Source organism: Pyxicephalus adspersus, chromosome 6 (genome assembly GCF_032062135.1).
Source record: "Pyxicephalus adspersus chromosome 6, UCB_Pads_2.0, whole genome shotgun sequence".
NCBI classification, from domain to species: Eukaryota; Metazoa; Chordata; class Amphibia; order Anura; family Pyxicephalidae; genus Pyxicephalus; species Pyxicephalus adspersus.
The window spans coordinates 34,976,430-34,995,747 of record NC_092863.1 but is presented as its reverse complement, the minus strand read 5'-3'; the positions used below and the strand labels follow the sequence as shown (position 1 = coordinate 34,995,747).

The window sequence follows — 19,318 nt, the reverse complement described above, 5'->3', positions numbered from 1 at the left end:
GCAATATCGCGTGTAATAGTCGTTGTGAATCTCTGATTGCCACTACTCGAGGGGGCATTCTAAATCCTTCCGCCAGATTAGCCAATAGTCTGCCAGATTTGTTACTATAGCGAAAAAATTCAGCTGACTGGTAGGCTTCAATAGTAGAATCATACTGGCTAATCCAGAGATTACATGCTCGTTTGGCCTGGAGCCAGGTTTGCCTTAAATTGCAAACAGGCCTGTCTGGCCTGGGTACAAGCCTCAGTGTATTTATGTAGTGTATTCCTTTTGGTAGTGGCCACATAAGCCATAATATTACCCCTGAGAACTGCTTTGGCCAGAAATGTTGGGAATCATTTTGTTGGTTGTCCTTGAGGTCTACTGTGACTGGAGCGTGGTCTGCAACCAATATTGGGTGAATATCAGCTGTATCAACTTTAAGAACCATATATTCTGAGACAAGTACAGTGTCCAATCTTGGCATTGTAGCGTGGACTGCTGACACGTGGGTAAATTCACGCTCTAGAGGGTGTAAGTGCCTCCAGGCATCTACTAGGCAAGCTGCTGAAAATAGTGAGTGAAAAGATTTATCATTGGATTGGGTGACCCCTTGTCTTAGAGGAGGTGGTCGCCGATCCTCTGCAGTGTTAGGTACTGCGTTGAAGTCTCCGGCAACTACTAACAATGTATGTGGCAAAGACTGCAGGGTATTCAATAAAGAATTATAAAAAAATTGATTATCTTGATTAGGACCATATACAGCCATCAATGTAAGCAATCTGGCTGCAAATAGAAGTGACATGGTCATGACATGAAAGCCCAACGTCCATCAGATGGGCCTTGGACATTGCCGTGTATTGCAATTTTCTATTGAGTAAAATATTCCTTCCAGCTCATCTACCTTGCGATGATGCTCCCCGCACTTCGCCCACCCAACTGTTGCGCAGCAGGTGAAAGAATGAGGATGACAGGTTTGTTTCTTGTAGTATGGCTACATCGACTCACAACTTTTTCAGGCGACGGAGAACTTTTGTACGCTTAGCAGGAGATCTCAGGCCTCTAAAATTCCATGTTACTACACGAAGTTATGGAGGTAGGTGAGCGCAAAGATGTAGCAGAGCAATGAAAACTTCCCAAAAATTTTTTTTACACGGCCATCCCAGCTGAGTAACTATGTAAAAGAGAAGTATTCAACCCCCCTGAGAAGTGGTATAGTAAGGCAACAACATTCGTGATGTAACAGCACAATAAACCAGGCTCGACAGGTTCCCCATCTGTTTGTGTGAAGGGTATGAGCCTAAAGACAGAAGTCCTATTGCTGATTAGTGCCATGCCTGGCATCCTGAAACTCACTATAATGTATAAAAATGACTTTGTCATATTAAGAGCTTTGGATAAATTAAGGCCTGCTGATAAGTGTCACCATGCTCCGCAGAGAACCTGTAGCATAGCTCTGTAATGGTGAATAGGTAAAAAGATGACTGTAGAAGTTACAATATAATTTTAATAATATAATAAGCCAGTATAATAATACTCTTTCTGTCCCACTTCACAGTTTTTTGTACCTCAATTGTGTCTCCTAGCGCAGTTTTTTTTTTTTTTTGACTGCATTGGCTTGTGCTTCTTTATACCCAGGAAAATGGTATATGTAATTCAATTCAAATTCTGATGTGAAATCTCAATTTACAATATAATGAATAAGCAATATATTATGATTTATTTCTACTTTTTTTACTTTAAATCTATTTTTAAATGGTACATTTTGCTGTTAACAACAACCAATCCTTTAGATTTCAACAGATTGCAGCATCCCCTATATTTCAGCAGATTGCAGCATTTAGTTGTATGCATTCTGTCTATCCTAGCATCCCCAACATACAGTGGCAGCTAAGGGAATTAAAGAGTATACACTGCAGCCAATGAGCATATTAGTTCCTGGCCATGATCCTGTCCTGCCATTGGCTGCTTGACCTATACCTCTTTTCAAATCACTAGTTGCTTTTCAGTTCACTAGTTGCCCATAGCATGTGGCTTATCTGACCTGCTAGCGGTGTGACGTTTTGCTGGATTACCTGTTTTTGACTGTTTTTGAGGTTGTCAAGGGAGGGGGGTAAAAGATTATGGGGGAGTGTGGGGGCGGTGGGAGCAGCTGGTTGTGGCTTGCCTTCAGTGCATTTTGGCGGGTTTGGTGCTCCTACATCAGGCGGGTAAGGTTTGGATGCCAGAAGCCTAGGGGATGCGGCAAAAAGGGATGTATACAGCTGTTTTGAGTGGCCCTTGGGGGCACAGTTATGGCAAGACGTACACGAACAACTGTGGAAGTGGGAGTATGTGGATATATTGTCACTGTTCCCTCTTGTGCCCTTTAACCTTGACAGGATGAAAGCGGGGGTGGAAAAAAGATGAAAGGAGGACCAGAAGTTGTTGAGGGCCATTAAGCAGACTTTTGCTAACTGTTTGCAGCCATTTACGAATATAGCAGGGGGATTGGGGAGAAATCCCCAGAGCAGTACCAGGCACTGTGCCAAAGGCCCGTTCTCGGTACATCAGGATGGGAGGTTTTTGTCGCGATATCAGTTTGTGGCAGTTTTAAAGAGATGCCCTTTGGCAGCTGGAATTATGTCAAGAGGTATTTGTCACACTCTTTCTGATTTGGGGGCATGACAGAAGTAGCTCGGTGGGATCAAATTATAAGGCGTATTGTCAGCTAAGAGTTCACACAAAAAGATAAAATGACATTTGGTGGGTGCAGTGTTTCCCTTGAGAACCTACAACTAGGATAGGTTTCAATGGGATATGTTTTGTTACAATGTTATTATATTGCGTATTACAATCAGTATGTATATTATTACTATTTTGTTTGTTGTTATATCATGGTTAAATGTGACGTAAAATAGTTTTGAATGTTAAAAAATGTATTATATTGTAAGTAAGTATATTGTTGGGATAATTTGAATTATTTAGGAAAAAGGGGGTTATCGCAATAAAGCGGCCTAAAAGCCCATTCCCCAAAAGTCATCTGTTTTCACTTATATCTAGCAATCTTCTAATCCCTTGTATATATGGTATTTTTGTGCATATGCTACAGTTTACATTTGGGCAGTTTCTCACCTCTGTTTTACATACAGCTGCAGTTCCCTAATTGTGATTTTTCAAGCCACTCAACAATTGTTATCCATTAGGAATAGGAAACTGTATATAACACATAGCATATATAGCACTGTAAAAATAACCAAAAACAGGACACTTTAACTGGGCAAAATTAGCAGGACAGTTTTATTTAGCAATATTAGGCCGGAATGTACTAGAGACACAGAGGGAGTTTTACTCTGCAATTAATTAAGATGTTGCAGATGATAAAACAGTATAAAACTTTTCAGTGGTAGGACCATTATAATCACTGATAATGTGATGTCTGATCTGATCTGATGTGTTAGTCCAGTTATAAATATTTGTGTGTTTATTTTATTTTATTACTATAACCTTTCCATAACAGTTTTTGTAAAATGTATAAATGAAAAACAGATTATTGCTTTTTTTAAAGTTAAGGCTTTATTTTGATACTGAACATGGTACATTTAAATTTTAGAAACAACAATAAGACTTGTCTTTATTTTTGTGTTCAATGATTGCTAAATTCAATAACTGGAACATTGAAAATTGATCCCAGTAGAAATCAATGATTGCAAACATTTTCAAGCTAATTGGTTTCTAGTTAGCAGAATCGTCCCTCCTGATCTTGTTAGATGTTCCCATGGTCTTGTAAAATGATGCACAGCTGAAATCAGTGCTAATTAAGGCATTTTGAAAGCAGAAAGCTTTAGAAAAAGAATTGCATCTATTAACTATTAAAACGAGAGGCAACTAGAACTAAATGTTAAAACAGAATATGAAAATGATGTTGGCCAAAAAAAAATTTAAAACGATGGGACAGAGCTAAACATGACTAGCTCATATATAGCAATATATGCTCACACTTATATCTTGTATTACCAAAATTTTTACAATAAGCATTTTACTTTGCAGTTGCTGAACGTAACAATTTTCTTTCATCAGATGACAAATTACATATAACACTGTGGACATGTATACCTATATATATATATATAGATAGCAATAGCTATCTGTCATAAAATTAATATTTTCCTTTGACAATGCAAGCTCCCTGGACACACACATTTACCTAAAATATTGAAGTCAATTTACTAAAGGGTTTTGGACTGTTCAGTTAGCATTGTATATTAATGTGGTGGAAATGTACATTTTGCAAGGAATATCCAATTAGGCAGCTAGCATTTCTAGACTGCACTGGTCAGTTTGCTTTAAATAAAGCAATTCTCAGAAAGTATGATTAGAACATTACACACCTTTAAAACACCACAGATTCATGCCTGGATTAAATAATGACCACAACGGCCTTTTATTAATGTAAACTTAAGTCAACATATTACATACAAAAAAACTAAAATATCCTAACTATAAAGAATCTGCCCTCCATACCTTAGACACCCAGCTCCATCACACATTGCCTCAGGGCTATAACCACACTGTACTAGCAGGCAAAAATAATTAAAATTAAATAAATAATTCTCCTTACCTAAAAATACCTAAAAATACAGAAAAGAAAGAGACTCCATTCCTTAGAAAGGTACCTCAATAACTACTATAACTTACTCAGAAAAAGTCTGTTAATCAGAAAAAGACATTATCACCCATCACAGCAACATAAGTGTGAAATATCCCACTTGTGGGCACCTCCACACCCTAATGATTCTCCTAATCCCAATAACCTTAATTATAGCCTTTGTAAACTTCATCTTTTCCAGGCCCTGTGTCATTAGGTGTAAGCTTCTATATTACTCTGGACACAAATAGTAACAAAGTAAGGGTCTTTTCAAGGCATTCATTCCACAAAGAGTCTACGCATAGATAAAAGCCGAACAAATTTTTAATGAGTGATAAAACATACACCATTAATTGAGATAACATGGTATCTCAATTATTGTTGTTTCTTTTGATGTATTACTCAGACCAATATCCACTTCCTCAGAAATTTATTGGGATCCATCAAAACTAGTCCTTGGTTGGTAATGGGACACCAGCGCATAATCTGGGCAGAATGCTGTGACCATAGACAATTGAAAATGAAAGGAGCTTTTTCAATTTTCAATTCTGAGGTGTATGTTGAATATAGACTATCCCCCCCCCCTTTTCTCAGCTATTTGTGGAAATTAAATTGTTGATAAAAAGAACAGCTTTTTTTGGAGTGGGTAATTCCTTCTTAAAACCACCCTGTGCTGGTTGTCAGTTTGCCAACCTTGAAGGACAAAGGTTCTCCCTGTGTTTGCATGGGTTTCCCCCAGGTATTCTGTTTTCCTCCAACATTTAAAAAAAAAATATGCAGTTAGGTTAATTTGCTTTTTCTCCAAATTGACCTTAGACTGTATTAGACATATGGCTATGATAGATTGTAAGCCCCTTATGTGGGACAGTTAGAAATATGACTGTTAGAATATGAATGTAAAGTGCTGCATAATATGTTGGCACTAAATAAATACTTGATTATATGGAAAAAGAACTCCACTGTATTACAAAGCTGTAAGAAATCCCGAAAATACAATATGCCATTTTTGATAATGAAAGTCAAGTCGTACATGTACCAATATCATTTCTGACCACATGGGGTACCAATAAATTTGGAGGTGGATACAGACAAATGAAATAATAAACTCTGGCGAGACCCAAATCCAAGGCATTCAAAAGATCTCAGTCCTTCTGATACGGGTCTCACATTATGGAGGACCCACACTTCTGCCTTCTGGACAGACATAATTACATTTTGAACCCTGAAGACATATGAGAATAATACAGTAGAATACAGACCAGATAAACCATATAGCCTTTAAAAAACAAAAAAACAAACAAATTAAATACTGGTAAAATTCTACCCAGTCATTTACATAAAGATATACTTGTACAGGTACAAATGAGACAATTAATATGTCAAAGAACACATACAGAAAGAATGAAGGGAAACGGAAGGGGAAAACACAAAAAAAGCTGACAGAAACAAATTTTAAATCAGGAAAGCAAGAGAAGGCAGAGGTATATTCTATAAATGTATGACTACAACCAAACAGCTTCCCCCAAGCATCAATGTGCAATTTTTGGCACTACCAATTTTAGAGGGATAGGACCCAATGTTAAGGGACCTCAGTCCAGCACAAAACAAGAATTGAATTGAAGAACTGAAAAGAAATGATGTCTCTCTTCAGTAAATGAGGACTCAAGCAAGAGGAATAACTGAATGGACACCTTTCCACCCATTTAATCACTCAAATGAACATCCCTACCCAAATGATCCATTTGAGACCATCTGCAAAGCCAACAACACCCTGTTGGTCTATTTTTCTAGCCTTGATGCAACAGACAATTTTGCCAATCATCGATGTGCCACAAAATGCAAGAACAAAGCTGTTAGGAATGACTATTCCTTATAGACATATCTGCAGACTCTTGACAGATAAACCAAAATTTTAATCAACACTTTAAGGGACATATGCTAGTACAAGCCATGAATTTATAGCCCCTTTCTGTATTTCTTCAAAGCTTGCTTCATAATGTATTTTGTAGTATCCTCCTATTTTAATTAAACAAAAAGCTGCAAGCTGGCAACTGAATTTAAACTCTGAGTACACGAGTAGATGGTAGAGAATATGCATATCCATTGGTATGGCCAAAACTACACTCATATTATCACAAAGGAAGCAAAATATATTGTTATATAAAGCTTTACCCCAAATCAGACCAGCATAAAAAATGGGTTATAGTTCAAGAAGTTGGAGGTTACCCATATATTTGGCTGATTTCCTCTCCCTGGGTAGTGGTCCATCAGCATTTAAAGTAAGCTCCATATTACTAGGAACCTTCTGCATTTATAAATAGCTCTAAATCAAAACTTGAAATGTCCTTAAACAATTCAGACTCCAACAAATTACTCAATTGGTCAAGGAGGCAGCTTTCCAATTCAAGTGTAATTAGTACTATCTCTAAGCATTCACTTTCTGTAGAGGGCCCACTGTAGCATAACAAACCAAAAACATTAAGAAAGGATTTGTCTAGATGAGCCTTAGGTATTTACAAATATTGTTAAGGACCTGAATTATAATCCAACAATATTTGGCTAGAGTTATATATTTTCCGCTCAAGAGTGTCATATGGGTAGATTTTTTGTGTGATGTGTTTTGCAGTAGATAATCCACTTCTTCAGACTGAGAATTAAAGTGATTTCCTAATCAGGTTCTACAAGAGTGTTCAACTCAATCAAGGTAGTCAGTATAACGTCTGAAAATGAGAGCAACAAAAGTTGAGGTCCGCTACATGGAGAGAATACAGACAGGCAGAGAAGCAACCCCAAATAACTTCAATGACTCTCCTGGGTATTGTGACCCCTTTTTTAAATGTTTTCAGTGTGTTATGCTGCAATTGGGCTTTTTATATCAAATACATTGATGTATAAAAACTTTTAAACAAACTTTCACCTAGGTATAAACTCCCAACGTTCTAAAAGGGTACATCAACATTACTAGCTGAATTACTTTTTTAACTTTTAAGAGATGTAGATTATGTCAAATGGTATGCACTTTGCATTCTCAGGGCAGTTTGAGAGGGTTTGTATGAGGGGGTATCTTCTTCTCAAATTAACCCTTAATTGTTATCTCCAACTACAGGGCTCTATTGGTCCTCGTCTGTGAAATATCTTCAAGTGTACAGGAATAACCAAGAATTTTATATATACTTACCATGTGTCATCTTAATCAGAAGAGGCTCTAATCAGCTCAAAGATATTTTATATAATATATTATATAATAATATATGAAACCCCTCCAGAGGCACTTTTGCTTTTTTTTCTTTCTTTCTAATGGATGTCTGCACTATATGTGGCCGTTAAGATTCTGCACCATTCTTTTTGTTTTTATTAAAAGCTGTAAATACTAATCATCTTAAAGATTTAAATAAATTCAACTCGTAAATATTATTGTCTTTTATTTACCTGTCCTCTCCTCTGCCTTAAAAGTTAGTGAGTACTCTACTGGCAGCCATGTCCCATTCCTATGTCACTGCTGCTAAATCTGATCTTTTAAAGTATATGGGCAATGTCATCTGTGATAACCACAAAGTTATAAACCAACATAAAGAGCAGATTTTATAACCAGAACCAGCACAGAAGATGACCATGGCACATGTGTTTTCTGTGGGAACACATGAAGCAAATTTATACCTTATATACCTATTAACATTGCTAGGTGTCAGGTCATTGTGATTAAATAAACAAACTTTTTGAAGTCAGTAAGTTAATGTTTTTAATTGTGGTCATAGCTCACAATGGGACTTTTTCGGCATCACACAAAGTAATACAAGATGTGATAAAATGTAAAATCCTTTATTTGCATCAAAATTAAGAACAAAACCTTACATATCAATATCAGTAATTAAGAGCAAAATAACATGTGTTTATAGGATTCCACTTGGATGTACAGTAACATAATAACATAGGCTGAACCCGGAAGAAAGACTTTTTTACTAGACTAGATTTATCTAATTCTGATATAATTACGCTAAATTATGGGTCTGCTACAAAACAAGGCAAAGTTTTTTTAAAAATTAATTTTAAAATCAATTGAAAAAATAACAAACAAAATCATAAATTAGAAAGAGGGAAATTAGCGGCATGAGTAGGCATTTCAACATAGCTCCCATTGCTCTTTGATACATGCTCCCCACAGAGTCAAGAGTACTAAGTAAAGGCTTGGACAATATGGCACCAATACTTGCACCTTCAAGAATGAGGTAATCCCCTTTTCTGTCCTTGTCTGGGCAAGACTTTCAGAATCAAAGCAGTGAACCCCATTGTTCCTCTTTAGGCCAGGGTTCAGTGTTTAATCTTGCTCTTGCTCCAGGTATGCCAGACTGGTCATGTATGGACATAAGTTAGTGGTAATGTTTATTATAACTCCGGTTCAGACATGTGTATCTAAGCAAGCCCCAAATCAGAGGTCCCTAAATTATGGGCCTTAATACAGGCATTACCGACTAGAGCGGACATAGTGGTCATAATTACTAAGTTGGAGGCCACCCACCAGACAGCTATATGTAATGTGAAAAGAAGTAACCAGAGTTGTGGAGAAAACTGAAGGCTTGGAAGTGGTACCTGTAAAACAGGGTGTCAGAGTTGGAAAGGAATATATACTCTCATTATCAACAGCTGGTGATTCTTCATCTTTTACTGGAGTTCCAAGGTGTCCCATTTGAAGAAATAGAAAATCTTGTTATCAACAGCTGTTTTTTTCACTTTTCACTGGATGACATAAAATATAAGGTATTTAAGAATGACATATAGCTGCACGGTATTTATGAGGATTGTGAAGCAGGCTTCCTTAATAAAACTATTGTATTATTCTTTAACCATCTCCTGGGAGATGCCCAGCCTGTAATATTGAACTGTTCATTGCACTCTGGGTCAATATTATTCAAATCCAGGGAGGCCTCATCATGCTTGAGTTTACAAAAACTAGGGACTGCATACTCAGATTTGGCAGGCCTTTTTTAATTCCTCAACACTGGAATTATTCCCTTTGGTTTACTGGCGCAGCTCCTGTGTGTCACATACAGAACATTGTGGCCTGTCTGATTCCGGCATTATTTTGATGTTTCTGCAAGATGTTTATGCTCATCATAGCATGATGTGAAACAAGACAATCTTTCTTCCATTATAGGACCATTTTACAGTCTCCAATTCAGCCTCTGCTTGCTCCTGGATAATAGTATCACCTCAGAGAAGATGTCCAAGTAAACCTTGGACTGAGAGGATAATGTCTCATGTCTTTTGTTTTACACTCTGCCAATCATAGAATTTTTTTCTTTGCATTTTGGTGGAATAAGTTTTGAACAACAAATTACACATATAAAAGACAGCACTTATTTGGATTTTATTGGTGCATTCATTGGTTAGTTTTATGCTTAGGCATACTGTATTTTCTTGAAATGTTAAGTAAAATCCAAACTAGGTTTTAGTATGTATTGTTGGAGAATTGTGATAGAATCTTCCCAATTTATTTTAATTAAGATGAAATTTGTGAAATGTTGGTACCAAATCCCCATATACATTTGAAGACAATGGAATTGTGAGAAAACAATGATAAAATAAACCCAATCAAACATAGAGAAACAAAGAAAAACACCCTTGAGTACAGCACTCTAAGCAATGGTGCAAACCACTGTGCTGGTTTCCTTTAGCCAGACTGTTAGTTATGTTATCCTAAATATTAGATGATTAATCAATGAATTTGTTACCACATTACCTATTTCATTTAGATGAACAGTGAAAGCTATCTATATATATTTGTGTTCTAGTCTTTAGTTTTTTAAGAGCTGACTGAACCTCTTTGTTTCTTAAGGAATAAATAAAAGGATTAAGCAAAGGAGTTAAGATTGTGTAAAGAACAGCCAGAATTTTGTTGAAACCAGAGAATCCGCTAGTAGTTGGTCTTACATAAACAAAGATCATAGTGCTGTAATAAACGGTTACCACAGTAAGATGTGATGTAAATGTTGAAGTTGTTTTTTTCCTTGCTTTTCCTGAAGATATTGCCAGAACAGTGGTGAGTATTCTGATGTATGATAGCATGGTGATAATACAGGATCCCACCAGTATGATGGAAGCTAGAAGAAATATGAACAACTCTGTGTGATGCACATTAGTGCAAGATAGTCTAAGAAGGGGTGTGATGTCACAGAAGAAATGTTGTATATAATCAGGGCCACAAAATTGCAAAGCAGAGATGAAGAGAATAGAGGACAGGGTGGATATGAAACCTGATGACCAACAACAACATACCAAACAGTTGCAGATTCTGGGGGTCATCAGGGAGTTATAATGTAATGGCTTGCAGACTGCTAAAAATCTATCATAAGCCATTATAGCAAGTAGAAAACATTCTGTTGATCCAAGTGATCCAAAAAAGTACAGCTGGGTAAAGCAAGCCACAAATGTAATGGAACTATCGTCCATTACTGAACTGTGAAGCATTTTGGGGACAGTGACAGAAATGTAGCACATTTCCAAAGCAGCAAGATTACTAAGGAAATAATACATTGGTGTGCTGAGGTTTTTCTCACTCTTGCAAATAATGATGATAATGAGATTTCCAGTTAATGTCACAACATAAATAATAGTAAATATCATAATGAAAACAATACGTCCAGCAGAGGAGTCCCAGAGTTCAAGGAGGTAGAAAACTGTCACCTGGGTGCTGTTTATACCTTGCATCTTCATTTAACTTAGATACAAAAAGAAAAAAAATATTTTGTTTTATTTAGATACATTTCATAAAATATAAAATAGATAAAGATAGTAAATCATTTACTGCAAGCAGCAGATGGACCCTTATAGGGGGTCATTCATGTTTTACACATTTTAGAGTTCAAGCACAGAAGGTACATTGGCATATTGATGCTGAGCAGACTATATTAAATCCAAAAAAGTCTACAAATACTATAACATAATATTTCTGAAAATCTAAAACATTAAAGCTATTTTATTTTATTTTTTAAATGTTTTCACATTTGCCTAATAAGTCCACCTCTTGTTGCAATACCTACCTCCTTTCCCATGTTGCTTAATTATGAAAAATTCCTAGTCTAGCTTATCTCAAAGTTTCATGCTTCTATTGGCATCTTGTAGCAGACATTTTTAGATAGTATGTTGGCCACTTATACTAGTCGTCTAGGGAAGTGGAAATACATCCACTCATCAGCTGCTATAACAAAGGCTTCACTGTTTGCTCATAAGTTGTAAGAATCATTACCTACGCTAATTTATCTTTTTTTGAATTTGTCTTTGCTATGCAATGAGGCTTTTTTAAGTTATATTTGAAATGATTAGTAAAAAGATTTGGGAAAAACTTATAATCTTGCAAGGTCTGGTAATACTTTGACAGGTCACGCGATTAGGCTAAAATGTCTTACTTTCCTAGCTTTACCATTTAGTGCATAATAAATAGAATGTTTAATCTTTTAAGTTCATTTTTCCTAATACAAATAATAAGGAAAACACTTACAATAAAGAAAGCTTGAATATGGAGTACCGAACATTGTGTTGTGGCTATTCTGCACTGCTGCATGACACTACTGTGACATTAGGGCATGTATATATAAAGGGCAGTGCTTGTACAACAGTTCAATAGCATAAAATGTTTTACCCAAGGGTCTAGTCTATACATACAATGTATTTAAACTAATTAGAAAAAAAAAACATTTTAATTGCTTCCCTAAAGACTTTAGAAAAATATTTTCCATGTATTTCAGACTATATACCTATTATATAAATATAAAAAGTATAGATTGATGATAACTATAATATGTTTATGTTGAAACTTTTTAGCAACAGAGTACTAATACCCTTTTTCCTTGAAGATAAGATCTGCCCTGAAAATAAGCCCTAGAATGACTTTTATGTATTTTTGAGGATGCTCAAAATATATCAAAAATAAGTTCTATCCCGAAAAAAAGTAGGTTATGTTTACAATATGTTTCTGTTGAAACTTTTTAGCAACAGAGTACTAATACCCTTTTTCCTTGAAGATAAGATCTGCCCTGAAAATAAGCCCTAGCATGACTTTTACATATTTTTGAGGATGTTCAAAATATATAAAAAATAAGTTCTACCCCGAAAAAAAACCCTACCAGGAAAATAAGCCCTACCACGAAAAGCTACAGTTCATAAAAAAAGTCCAATTAAATAGTGCCCAGATTCTAACCCTACCCCAGTCTATCTAAAACTTTAAAAGTCCTTAGTTCTGCCGCAAGTGAGGCCAGGATCAGCATGACAACAATAACAAATACTATACCTTCAAGCTGAGCAGTCCCCTGTAAACTGATATCATCCTATTGGAACACAAACAATGCTAACAATGTGAATGTTTAATTTGTATAATATAAATTACATATACAGCTCTCTGACCCCTCACATGTATTGACATTTTTTTTCATTTGAATAAATGTCGATTGTTGTTCCTGAAAAAAGCAAGTCGGACCATGCATAACTGAGAGAAACTGCAAATCAGTCAAAAAGCAACATTGCAGACTCTACAAGTCTCAGTTATCATGTTAAGATCCATGACAGTAGAGTTAGAAAATAGACTGAACAATTATGACTTGTTTGTAAGGGTTTCCTGAAGAAATCCTCTGCTTTCGAAAAATAATAAGGCAGCATTTCTTAGATTTGCAAAGTTGCAACTGAACAAACTACAAAACTTCTGGAGCAATGTTTTTTTGGACAGACTAACCAAAATAGGGATGTTGTGCATGTCATACCAAACACATTATAACAACTGTAAAAACGGTGGTGGTGTAATGATTTGGGCTCGTTTTGCAGCCAGAGGACTTGCAACCTCATTGCAGCCATTAGGCCTGATTTATTAAAGTTCTTCAAGACTGGAGAGCATACCTTTAATCAGTGAACCTGGTTGATCCAGCAAACAAGTAATGGATTTATTAACCTCCTTGGTGGTATGTATACTAAGTATAAATAAATCAACAAAGAATGACCAACCCTCTAATTCTCACATGGCCACATCCCTAATTTAACTAGTAATAGAGCTTTGAGGGTTTAGTTCAATAAAGGGTTTTTTGTAGGCCAACCATATCCAATTTCCACATGTGTATCAAAAAACATTACTTTTATTAAATAACATTAAGAACATAACATTTAAAACTTATTAAAATGTGCAACAAATGTAATCACATATTCCTGTCTGAGTTTCCCAATTCTAGGGGCATTTCCTGCTGATTTTCAACGTGTTTCACAGAATCAATCCACTTCTTTAGGAAAGAGACAGAAATATCTGATTCCTGTGGCACATAAATCCCACCTCAGTAGGTGGGTTGGTGGGTACAGGCAAGGACAGCAATAACCTGGACTCAGAGTCAAATCCTTTACATATCCTCTCTTTAATTCTGTTTCTTGATAGTAGTAGCTTAGTAGGCACCATTATCTAAGTTTTCAAAATTATTTGCTTTTAGTGCCATCAAATATTGCTTTTTGTGGTCACCTATTCTTTTCATTCGGTCTCCATTCAATTTCGGATCCCACTGCTGCTCTATCGTGCCCGCATATGGCATCCCCACATGGGAAGCTAAAATGGCATGAAGAATGATAGAACATATAGTCCAAAAAAAGTTAATCAAGTGACTAATTTGAGTGTCTGCTTCTTTACTGGAAAATAGCACTACAGAAGCTCAAATGTGCAGATAAAAAACAATATAAGTGTTATTGATCATAAAAATGGGCAACAATAAATATCTCAGTGTTGATTTATTTTTTTATTTTTTTGAAGACATTTTAGTGCTACTTTAGGGCTTTAACTTTAAGGTAAATTTAGGAACATTTTTTTTAAGAAGAACAATGACCTGAAAGGATTTGCCTTTTGCAATTTGCCTCATAAAAAAATGAGAAGCCTACATGCATCTATCACTGCCATTCCAAAAACAAACTGAAAGATTACACCAAAGAATGTTGCCTGAAGGTCAGAATGACTAAGTAGCTCATTTTTCAGGTTCAGAATATTTGCAAAAATGTTTTCTAATGATAAATAGTAAAATATACAATCCATCAATATAGGTAGAAGTGAACAATTAGAATATGACAGAATGCCAGCTCACTAGCATGAAAATAATTTTCAATATGTTGCACACAGGGGCTCGATGGAAGAAACCTTTTTTTTGTTTTGGCTTTACGTATTCCTGACAACTGTACTCTGTACACTGGGATTTCTATTTCAAATGCATTACAACAGCATACTGTACAAACATTTATAATATCTCATCATGGTACTTCTTGAGCTGGGCTATTCATTCAATATTCCTAACCAATGTACATTGTATCCTGTGCTGTATGTTTCATACCCATGATCATTTTATTGATCACTGCATTCTGTCCACTGGGTTGTATATTACCTACTGTTGGTCAGTGCAGTCCATTTGCTTGGTTGTAAGCTATATACTCCTGACTACTTCACACCATATACCAGGTGTGCTACATAGTAAGTATGAGTAAAATTCAAAGGTTTCATTCCCCAAATTTTGGTAAAATTTCAAAGATTTGGGCAAAATACATTGCAATCATTGGAGGTCTTCTCATTATACTTATTATCTTAAATTTTTTAATGCAGTTACATAAAACAAAAATAAGAAAAATAAATGTTAAAAATGACATTATTTATATACATGGCATAAATTCATATAAAAAAGTAAAAAACTAAACTTCCTAAAATACACCCTAAAAATAAAGTAAACTAGTTTCAGGAACTAGCAACATGAAAATGTCCCTAACCCAACTTTACATTGGAAAGGTCACATAAAGCAGAGCCTGCCATCCTTTGGTATTTGTTTGGCTATAACATGTCCAATGGACTACAAATGTTTATCAAAATTTAATTTCCAATTTTCCTTGATATTTTCCTTTTGCCAGTAATAAGCTAATAATAAGATTTTTTATTTTTATCTTATAATCATTTTGCTAAACCTTTAAAATAAAAAATACCTACACTATCAATCTTAAAACAGCAATTGAGTTTGTTATGACATGAACAAAAAATATTCTTTAAAAGTAAATGGCTGGTAATTTAATAATTATTAAATATTATAGTTAAAACAATAATTAAAGCAATGCTATTATCATAAAACGTTACTATACACTAGAGTACAGCAGTTCCCTAGTGGAATGCAGACAGCCTTATAAAAGCTCTACTGCAATGTATTACTTATGTCATGCAAAATCAAATGGAATGCAAAAGGTAGGAAACCAATGCTCTTGCACACTGATTATTATGGCATGCTATATGACAATACATTTTCACATATTTTATTTATTAGAAAATAAAAATTTATTTTTTTCATAAATTTGACTGACATAAAGATATACAATTTTGATATGGATGATAGAAATAGGTTCATTCATAATATGTGAAGCATAATACCCTAGATTAGTTGTATATAAAAAACTGCCATTACTGTCTTTATAATAAACCTAAAAGTTAGGGCACTTTTCTGCAGATTCCCTTTTAAAGGTAAGGTGTGAGAGTAAGAGTATTAGAGTGTATTTGTAAGGCCTTGATCCAGCACCAGTATTTGTGGTGGTGCCACAGTATTTTCCTATAGCAAGCCCCTGCTCAGACTAGTTGTGCCTCCCAGCACATGGTTGCCCCCAGGACTTTTGTGCGCAAAGACTGGCAAAGGACCAGGAGCCAACAGGCAATGCAGTACGAAGGTTTTTGTAAAGGCAAATCCAAAATATTAAGCCAGAGGTCATAGCTAGGTAATCCGTCCATTAGATGAGGTATGCAAGGGAAAATTCAAAAAGCAGAGTCAGGGTTACAGGCACAAGGTCAGTCCAGGCAGCATACTGAACAATCTCACTGTCAGGAATAGGCAGAATCAGCAATAGTAAATCCAGCAAAACACACCAGCATCAGATCAGCCTTGCATAACACTACAACAGACCCCGGTGACTGGAAGTAGAGGGGCTAAAAAAGTCCCAGCAGCCAGTGATAACGCAGGATAGAGCTAAGGACTAATTTTCTCATAAAACACCCTTCAGCTGTGTGTAGCCTCAGAGTATGTGCCGGGGATGCTAAGAAAGTACATCATACAGTAGGAGATGCTGTCATTTCTGTGTTCTCCTTGCTGCTGCAAGTGACATTGCTGGACAGGGTGTAATAATGCGATGGCGCACAGCACAGGATAGCTGGACAGATAAGAAGCTCCTAAAAGTAATTATGTACAATGTGGCAAAAGGATAATAAGGAACAATTAATTTTGTTTTATCTCCACAGAGTTAAAGAATTCCTTTCAGGAGACACTAAGAAAATACATGGCAAACAAAACAAAATGGCCTATTGAATTCACATTACTAGGACTGACTGATAATTCCAAGTATCAGGTTATACTGTTTGGGTTCTTCTTGATTGTTTATATTCTCACAATTGTAGGAAATTCTCTTATGGTCATCACAGTCACACTATCTTCGACACTCCATACCCCAATGTACTTTTTCCTGCGAAATCTCTCAGTTGTAGATATGTGCTATACCACCTCCACCGTCCCAAAGCTGTTATCTGACTTTTTATCAGACATAAAACAAATTTCCTTCTTTGGCTGTGTGGCCCAGCTTTACTCTTTTATATCCTTTGGGGGAGTTGAATGTGTTTTACTTGCTGCTATGGCAGTTGACCGTTATGTGGCTATATGCATGCCCCTACTTTACTCTAAAGTGATGAACTGGAAGATATGTATGATCATGGCTTCAACATGTTGGATAATTGGTCTTTTAAATTCGCTTGCTCATACTGTCTTTACATTTCGATTACCATTTTGCAAATCTAGAGATATAAACCATTTCTTCTGTGATATCCCACCTCTCCTGGCCTTGTCCTGTGCCGATACGTCCATTAATGAAATTGTGGTATATACTGCTGGAGGCTCTGTAATCTTTGGGTCTTTCTTGTTAACTATTATGTCCTATGTTTTTATTGCTAGAGCAATTTTTAAAATTCAAACTGCTGCAGGAAGACTTAAGGCATTTTCAACTTGTGCCTCCCATTTGGCAGTTGTGATACTATATTTTGGAACGATTGTCTTCACATATATACGTCCTACATCTAGCTATTCTCTAGACCGAGACAGAGTTGTTCCAGTTCTGTATGGGATTATCACTCCAATGCTAAACCCAATCATTTATAGTTTTAGAAATAAAGATGTGCATGGAGCAATAACAAAAGTCATTCTAAGACATCAACAATTGCCTACACTGCAATAAATCCAAATACCATAAAATTATAGAGTAAACTTTACAGAGATGAAGGAATGTCAAAGCTTAAAATTATATGTCATATAAAATTTTACATTTACTAATACTTTCCTTACTATATAAAATGTTTAAAACTATAACCAGGGTCCTCTCCTCCTATATCACTGTCTGTATTTTCTGTCATTTGCAATCCCTATTTGATATACAGCGCTGTGTAATATGTTGGCGCTATATAAATCCTGTTTAATAATAATAATAATAATAATATTAATAATAACCCGGCACAAAAAATGTATGAAATTATATAAAGTTTTTCATCTTATTCTAGATTAACTATGCATTTAAGTTTATGTCTAGAATATACAGGTTTTCTAGTATGTTTATTTTCTTTTTTTTCTGGTTGAATTTGACTGTAAATATTAAGAAAAGCTGTAATGTATACAGATTTTATGTAAGGAGATAATATTACATCTGATATATCTCTAAATACAGAGAGAAATAAACCAATTTGTCTCAACACCATCCATGTTTTATGCTCCTTCCTAGAGCTTAAGAAACCCTCAACTCCTTTATCAAACTCTCTCTCTTTTTCTAGACATTGTTGACACTTTTTTAAGTAGTCATGAACAATAATTTTTAAATAGATTTCTACAGCAAAATAAACTGTTTACTAAAAGTCTTCTTCTCAATAGACAAACATGGCATTCCATAACAGTTTATGCAGATTTTTTAGAACCATGGTGAGACCTACTAATCCCACAACTTTAGAGAACCAGTTCTCTTTCTGACTGCTTCAGATGAACTCCTGCTTCATCCTGCAAAAAGTGTTCTTTTCTAGATTGGCAGAAGTTTGAGATTTGGTGAAGTCACTTTTGTGCTACTCACTTTCTGGAGTTCGGACATGAAGAAGCATAACCCTGTCTCCACAAGATGGCCACCTCCAGATGTAGGAAAGTTACAGAACAAGATAAGGATAGTGGGTAGTGGGAAAAGGATGACACCCAGGCAGCTCATAGGCAATACTCGTAAATAGTTTTTTATTCTTACTGCCTTTTTTTCGGATGTGGCTTCCAGAGTTTAGTTACTGTTTAAGACTTTTATCTATAAACTCTAAGCTCCTTCATGGTTGCAGGTAAAGCATCAAATTTAAATCCACAATTACCTCTTTAGTAATTCTTCCCTCAGAAAACCAATGACACTTTTACTGCAGCTGTGGAGAGAAAATAAAGTGCCTATTTGTTATAGCATATTTTAATGGTTATATTAGGATTTATATATAAGGAGTACTACTGCAAGTATGAGTTTTGCCTGGAATATGGATATAGATTTTCTACAATGTATCCTATATCTATTTACTAACTAACTGAACCCAACAATGGACTGAAATAAAAAAAATGCTTCCTAGATGCTTCCTAGTTAAATAACACAGGCATGCAAAGTTCAATGACTTTCCAATTAACATTTTTTGTG

General features: G+C 35.6%; 2 protein-coding genes across 2 annotated transcripts; one reads left to right on the top strand and one right to left on the bottom strand.

Annotated features, from left to right (window-relative positions):
- Window positions 1–10,348: 10,348 nt before the first annotated feature.
- LOC140332684 (olfactory receptor 6B1-like) lies at window positions 10,349–11,311 on the bottom strand. The gene has a single exon (XM_072413877.1). The coding sequence runs from the start codon at window positions 11,309–11,311 to the stop codon at window positions 10,349–10,351; it is 963 nt and encodes a 320-aa protein (XP_072269978.1).
- Window positions 11,312–16,912: 5,601 nt separating this feature from the next.
- LOC140332683 (olfactory receptor 5V1-like) lies at window positions 16,913–17,857 on the top strand. Its single transcript, XM_072413874.1, has one exon. It carries the CDS (start codon window positions 16,913–16,915, stop codon window positions 17,855–17,857), a length of 945 nt encoding a protein of 314 aa, XP_072269975.1.
- The last annotated feature ends 1,461 nt before the right edge of the window (window positions 17,858–19,318 follow it).

Coding starts and splice junctions, on each gene's coding strand:
- LOC140332684 (XM_072413877.1), bottom strand. CDS start 11,311: ATGCAAGGTATAAACAGCACCCAGGTGACAGTTTTCTACCTCCTTGAA.
- LOC140332683 (XM_072413874.1), top strand. CDS start 16,913: ATGGCAAACAAAACAAAATGGCCTATTGAATTCACATTACTAGGACTG.